The sequence below is a fragment of the Prosopis cineraria genome, unplaced genomic scaffold (genome assembly GCF_029017545.1).
Source record: "Prosopis cineraria cultivar Desert tree isolate PC_DT_omini unplaced genomic scaffold, ASM2901754v1 PC8, whole genome shotgun sequence".
NCBI lineage: Eukaryota > Viridiplantae > Streptophyta > Magnoliopsida > Fabales > Fabaceae > Prosopis > Prosopis cineraria.
In genome coordinates this window covers 8,901,881-8,909,387 of record NW_026555339.1, presented here as the reverse complement: position 1 = coordinate 8,909,387, position 7,507 = coordinate 8,901,881, and the positions used below count along the sequence as shown (strand labels likewise).

Genomic DNA, 7,507 nt, shown 5'->3' with positions numbered 1-7,507 from the left:
AGGAGGAGGAGGAGGAGGCGGTAGAGGCAAGGGGAGGAAATGGCAGCAGAAGGGGGGAGGGGCAGCCGTAGGGGGAGAGGTGTGGGGACAGGGGAGGGGGGCCGAGGGGGTGGCTGGGGACGGGGGAGGGGGGCAGAGGGGGGTAGGGATGGGGGTGGGGATCGAGTAGGTGCTGGGGGCCGAAGGGGGCTAGGGGGAGGGGGCAGAGGGGGATGGGGACGGGGGTGGGGACCGAGGGGGGGCTGGAGAGGGGGGAGGGGCCAAAGGGGGGTGGGGAAAGGGGCGGTGGGATTGGGGATGGGGGGCGGGGGGCAAGAGCCGAGGACGGGAGTATGGGAAAGGGGACGAGGGAAGGAAGCACAAAAGAATGTTCTGAAGGCACAAAAATGAGGAAGGAGAAGCGCGCATTAAAAGTTAAAAAAAATTCGAACCACTTTCTACAGCGGGTCACCTCTCACCCGCTGTAGAAAGTGATTTTCTACAGCGGGTGTCCGTGCACCCGCTGTAGAAAATAAGTTTTCTATAACGGCTGTCCATGCACCCGGTGTAGAAATTATTTTTAACATCGGTTGCCTTTTCACCCGGTGTAAAAACTATAATACGCATTATCAAAATTACAAAAATGCCACTGCCTTAACTTTTTACATCGTTTGCCTTTCAACCGATGTAGAAAGTACCCCTTGAATTTCATCTTTTGTACTAGTGCAAGCATTTTATATTTGAGATCAATCATATTGAAAAACAAATCAATCATTCGGCTTAAGAAATTTGGTTATGCATAATAATTACATTTAAAATGAAAAAAATTGAATTAAAATATTTTTATAATTAATCATTAGTATGTGTAAGTATTGAGTTTGTTTCACAAAAAAAAAATAATTTTATGAAAAATAATCTAAGAAAAATGTATAATGAATGATTGAGTTTTCCACAACCCATAGGTCGTTTGACACGGGAATAAAATAATAAAATAAAGTGTACTGAGCGGCATTTTGGATATTACACAATTTATTTTATAGAGCTGTAATACAATCTTTCTCTTTTAATATAAAAAAAGACTTGAAAAAAGAATAATTTTCATGGAAAGCAAAACGAAATAAGAGAGAATTAATACTATATCTGACCAACTACTTTGACAGGTCATCATTATTAGTAACAATATTAGTGATTAATTTTAAAAAATAATATTTTTTCTTTAATAACATCATATTGAAATATTAACACTTTAATATTTAATAATTTTTACTGTTATTTCCAACAATGATAATCCAATAATCATTCTATAGTTGGTCAAAATAACTAGTCAAGATGCTATTTTAGTTTTTTATATGGGTAAAAAATAACAGTAGTCTTTAAAAATTTATTTATAATTTAAGAAACTCAATTTTTTTTTAAAGGGTCATTTAATGGGATTTTTGGGATTTTTTTTAATTTTCTAGGTTAACTAACAAGCTCATCCTTTTTAACTGTAAGGATATAATTGCATCGAGTTCAAATATTAAAAGGTGACATCATATGAAAAAAATTTAAAATATAAGACATCCGACATTGTGAACAGTTAAAAACAAAAAATATAATAATACTCTTTAATCTTTAATAATTTAATTATATGAGAATTTTAGAATTACCAATGGCATGACTCAAGAAAAGAGCTGCATACACTCAAGGACAGAGCTAGGGTTTAATTATGATGGACATCAAGATTAAAAGATATATATACTATAAATTTTTTATAAATTTTAAAAAAACTAGAATATATATAACATTTATATAAAATCAACTGGCTTCACGTACCCACACCGATACAATACCGCAAACATAGGCACGGTTTTTGGATGCGCACGAGTGATAACGGCTCCTCCCAAGACTTTGAATTCTGAAGGGGCATATTGCATTTAAAATCACATTCTTATTACACCTCATACCCCAGGCTTTTCCATATTCTAATAAAACCTCATTTTATAGTTGGGCTTATATTTCAGGCATAATGGCTCGGAGTGAATAACCCAACAAAAGTATGTTTTTGTTATAAAATATAGTAAATATAAATAGTAGAGAAGGGCAAGACAATACAAAAAATGGAGAGAAAATAATGAAAAAGAATTCTTATTCATTAATGTACATATGCTTTAGACATGATTTTTATTTATAGACTTCCAACCATTCAAGTTCTATCTTAATGTTATAAAGATATAATGAGACATATAATGGTGCATTATGTAACTTTTGAAGGTTATAAGCTATTAAGACTAAAAAACTCCTTCTACGCTATTAATGAGGACATTAAAGATAAAAGAATCTTAAGGGTTATGAGTTATGGACATTCATGATATAATATTTATAATAGTTTTTTTTTTCTTTTTTGACAAAGCTGTAAACTAAAAACACACAATATGCTCATGCATGTGCACAGTTGCAGGGAAATCCAATTTATTGATGTTTCTGTCTCTTGATCTGTCCAATCCATTGTAAACAGAAACGAAAGAGAAACGCAACACAGCAACATTGGATTTAAGCGAACTTAGAAACAACTTGGAGGAGAAGTTCGCAAAGCTCTTGAGGCTTAGAAAGCATAGCCATATGATCTGCGTCTTTGAGTTCTAAGACTTCATTAACACCAGCATTTTGGATCATCCATAGCTGAAATTCCATTGTGATTCCCAGATCCTGATTGCAGATCATGAAAACTCGCGGGACTGATCCATATCCCTCTTCACTGAACTTTTTCGCTTTAGACAAGTCTTCTACAAAGTACGATGATGGCCTCATCAATGTCTTTGCCAATTCCACATCCTGCAAATGTATATTCAATTATTTTTTCCAACCATTTTTTGTAGTAAGAGATTGTGGTGGTGAATCATATCTCTACACATGTATGTGAATCATGTACAAATGGGTTGCAGACATATCTTAATTAATTTTTGGTGATTTTTGAAAAGAAATACTCCTTTCGCCTCAAACTATAAGATGCTTTTGAAAGAGTTTTTCATTTCAAAATTTAAGATACTTTGGGTAGATCAAAATTTCATTAAATGTATAAATTTTAATATTATCTTTTCTTTTTCTATAATTAATTTTCATCCCTTTTTTTTCAATATATTGAATTATGGGTATTTTTAAAAGTTTATATTTTTTTTAAAATATAAGATTGTAGGTATATTTAATGAAGTTTATTAATATGTAAAATTTTATTTAAAATACTTTATAATTTGAGATGAACGGAGTAGAATGAAATAGATCCATAAAAAATAAATGGACTAAAACAAGTTAATTAAGTATTGATAAAGATTATGAATGATAGAGAAAAGAGAATCACTACAAGTGATGTTAGAGTATTGTCAATCCAGTTCTCACTTCTGTGTCATTTTATGACTCTAATCTTGTCTTTCTATTGCATTGACCATGATATTATTTTATTTTATATTAACCAATTTCATTTCTTTCTAACAATTAAATAAACACTTAAACTAAATTTGGATGAAGAAAAAATAGAAAATATGAGGGAATACTCCAAAAAAAAAAAACGTACTCTGAAAAACATCAATTTTTTAAATTATTTTTTAAAGTTTTCTTTTTCTAGTATTCTTTTTTTCCTATTTTTATTTTACTTTTATTTTTCTAACGTCAAAGTATTTCAAAAAGTCCTACTTTAGTGAAAAAGCCCTTCTCATATGTGAGCAAGATAGAAAGTGGACAAAAAGAAAACTTCCTTCATGCCTAAATACAGTAAATACGAATCAACTTCTAGAAGTATTATAACTTGTTTAAAAAATGTAAGACAAAATTTTTACCAAAAAAAAAAATGTAAGACAACATGTAACATTAATAAGAACATTATAACTAGAAATAATTGTCATTTTTGATGAGGTTCTTAAAATGTAAAAATTAGTTAGAATTGAATTACTCTAAATTCAACGAGCCCAAACCAATACCTCTTGGGAGCAGAGTTGATAAAGATAAGAGGACAAGAACTTGGGACCTAACAACATAATCCCACCATCAGAGAGCTCTGTGTCTAACCATGCATCATTTGGAATGTTCTCTAGAAACTGTTTCAATTCCAAGAATTCACGTCAGAATATTTTTTTTTTAAGTATAGATAATGGCTCATGCCATATAATATTTTATAGGAAGAATAATAGAAAGATCTTAAAAGGATTAATTAATTCAAGTTAGTTTTTAAGTGCCACACTTCAATAATTTGCAAGTCTATCTCTCAATTGTTTAATTTCATTGTAATTAATTTATAATTTATTTTTTAAATTTTAACATAGTTGAAGAATAAATAACTTTATTTTTCTTATTAAAATTTGAAATACAAGTTGTAAATTCATTATAACAGAGTTACAAAATTGAGAGATAGATTTGCAAAATTATTAGAATTTAACTTGAGACCTAACTTAAATTAATTAATTCTTTTAGGATCTCTTTTTCATTCTCCCTATTTTATATCAAATAAACATAACATCCACTTATATTAAATGATATAGCACAGCCACAGCATAAAAAGACATATAATGTCCATTTGGTTTAATTATACATCATCTTTTTCAATGCAATGCAATGAAGTGTAATGAAATGTTATAGTATGATTATTTGCTTTGGTTTGTTATCAGGAAAATTGAGAAAAAAATTACTTTTATTTTTAAATTGATTAAATGAAAAATAATTAGATTTTATTAATATTTAAAAAGTATTAAGATACATTTCCCCACAATAATCCAAACCAATATCATCATCATGACTAGAACAATCACGATTGATCCCTACCAAAACGCAAGATTTAATATTTTTTTAATATTATATGATAAAATTTATAATAACTATTTAATTAGATCGAAGTATTGTAATCATGTCATATAAGATATCATTAATTGAGTGGCCTAGCTCACCGAATCCAAATCTATATATAATGATGAATCATAATTAACCAAATTAACATGATTTATATAATGATAAATTTACGACTGAGAAGTGTACCTTTTCTAAGACATGGGATGGTCTGTGATGGGTATCTGGAAGAAAGGCGGTTAAGAAAACGGCAACGGCTACTTTCTCCGGGAAGAGGTCGGTGGCGAGGGCTAAGTTCATGCCTCCATAGCTGTGTCCGACGAGAACCACCTTCTCATCGCCGGCGGGGAGGGAGGCCAACAGCTTCAACAGAGGCTCAGAGTAATCCGACAACGAATGTAGGTCTTCGATTTTGGCGGGGTGGATGCCGGAAGCCGCCAGGTCCACCACTGAGATACGGTGGCCGGCGGATTCCAGACGTGGCTTGAGCTTGTACCAGCACCAAGCGCCATGGCAAGAACCATGCACCAGAATAAAATGCTTTTTGCACTGTGTTGACGCCATTTTTGCTTGTCTTGCGTGTTCTCTCTTGCCGAAGATAAATACTTAAATAGGAAGAGACGATCACAAGTCCGAAATTACTTAATTATAATAATAATTCAATTTTTTTTTGGGCTAGAATAATAATTTAAATTTGATTTCGCACGGAGGTGCAAAAGTCAAAAGATATATTTGTCCTCCTCATCGAAAACATGTATAGTAGTTGCTCGCGTGATCATAAAAATATGTGAGCCATGAAGATTTGTAGTTGGTCACCTAGATCTCAAGTTTGAATTGGCATACAGAAAAAAACGTGTGAATTTCATTAAGAGCAAGACTTATATACTTATTTTTATATATTTAATATATTTTTATTGAATTAAATTAAAACATGTGAATTTTAATATGTTAATAATATTAATAATAAAAATTTCTTATAGAATAAATAATCTATAATAAATGCTCATATTTTGATTTAATTAAAAACAAACATTTTAAGTATATAAGGTTAAGAATATAAGTTTTTATCTTTCATTAATTTTAAACTAAAAATATGAATTAAATTACTTCTCTAATTCTTTCAACAAATAAAAGAGTTAGTGAATTAATTAATGAAAAATAAAATATCTTTCTATCAATTATGTGGTTGGTCCATGCTATTCACGTCTCTATTATTATTACCTCTCCTCACTCCTTTCTATCTCTCATTAATTAAAGAATAAAGATAAACTTGTCGGTCTCAATTTTCTATCTATTTTAAATCTTAACTCATCTTTTTTTAATATTTAAAATTTTTTATACTATTCAAATAATAAAATTTTAAATGTATGAATTTTAAAGTTGTGAGATTTTAAATTTTAAATTTTAATTCAAATCCACCAATGTAAACAGATATTAACTCATACTCTATTCATTAAAAAATGTAAGACATTTTTATTTGAATCTCATTCCCAATAAAGTAGTTACTTATTTTTAAACTAACTTAATTTTTTTATATTTACCTCTATTAAACATCCTACAATAAATATAAAATCATTCATCAATAGGGATACTTTTAAAGAAAAATCAATAATTACATCTTAAAAGATTAAAAATATTTTATATTTTTAAATATCCAACTCCTTAAAAAATATTTTATATTTTATATTTTTTAATGGAGGGAATATAATTTAATAGTGTTTTAAAAATATTTGAAATTGTTGAGATACCGATGGACAAAAGATTAGGTGTAAGTTTTTGGAATCAATTTTAGTGATAATCATACATATAAATACTGAAATCTCATCGTCTTTGAATTGTTTAAATTTAATTTAAAAGGTTTAGATTTACAGTTTTTACTTTATTTTTCGAAATTATTTAATGAATATATAATTCAAAATAAAAAATCCCTTAACTGTTAATTCCTTTTAAAAAATAAGTTTTTTAAAAGTAAAAATTAAAAAATTGTAAGTTTATGGATATGAGATTTTAATATTCATATATATGATGAGCGGGAAATTAATTTAGTAAGTTGTTGACTCTTTCCTTAAATGACACGTTAATTGAGGACCGCAGCAATCTTCATGACTCTTCTACAAACCTCCACGAACTTTTGCGGCGACCGAAAAACGACAAAAAAGGAGACAAGACCGAAGGTCTGAGGGCAATCACGGAGGGAAAAAAAGAGTAAAAAAATAAAATAAAATAAATTAAATTATGCTTGGGGGTTGGCACATGGCATTGGTAAGCGTTCACATTTGGCGTTCACTCACTGATGAGTGCACTCATCAACCGAAGGATTGATCTGGTCCTTTAATTTCTCTCAAAATAATTTCTATTATTTATTATAAATTAATTTTTGAACATTATATTTATTAAAATAAAGTTATAAAATTTATAGTAAAATAATATTAAATTTATACTGTTCATAGTATGTTTAGATAGTGAATTTATAAAAATTATAAAAATTATAATATTAAATTAGATCATCCAAATTATATATGTACTATCCAAAAGATATTTGAATAGTTAATTTAAAAAATTAAAATAATTTTAATATTAAATTAGTCAGTACAAATTAAATAAAAAATTAATTTTGATAAAAATTAAATATGAATAGTTTAAATTTCATGGGAATGACTAATCTAATGCTTATCAACAGTAAATATTTAATATTAATTTTTTTGTAATTTTTATA

The 7,507-nt window shown here is 29.4% G+C and overlaps 1 protein-coding gene across 1 annotated transcript; it reads right to left on the bottom strand.

The window, feature by feature from the left end:
- Positions 1-2,148: 2,148 nt before the first annotated feature.
- LOC129318970 (methylesterase 1-like) lies at positions 2,149-5,405 on the bottom strand. Its single transcript, XM_054963995.1, has 3 exons — positions 4,981-5,405; positions 3,933-4,049; positions 2,149-2,793 (listed from the first exon to the last, which is right to left on the bottom strand). Exons 1-3 carry the CDS (start codon positions 5,353-5,355, stop codon positions 2,512-2,514), a joined length of 774 nt encoding a protein of 257 aa, XP_054819970.1. The 5' UTR covers positions 5,356-5,405; the 3' UTR covers positions 2,149-2,511.
- Between the last annotated feature and the right edge of the window lie 2,102 nt (positions 5,406-7,507).

Excerpts from the sequence above, each read along its gene's own strand:
- LOC129318970 (XM_054963995.1), bottom strand. The coding sequence starts at position 5,355 with ATGGCGTCAACACAGTGCAAAAAGCATTTTATTCTGGTGCATGGTTCT. Across the intron at positions 4,050-4,980 it reads CATCCCATGTCTTAGAAAAG|TTTCTAGAGAACATTCCAAA; the intron begins GTACACTTCTCA and ends GAATTGAAACAG. Across the intron at positions 2,794-3,932 it reads ATCAACTCTGCTCCCAAGAG|GATGTGGAATTGGCAAAGAC; the intron begins GTATTGGTTTGG and ends ATACATTTGCAG.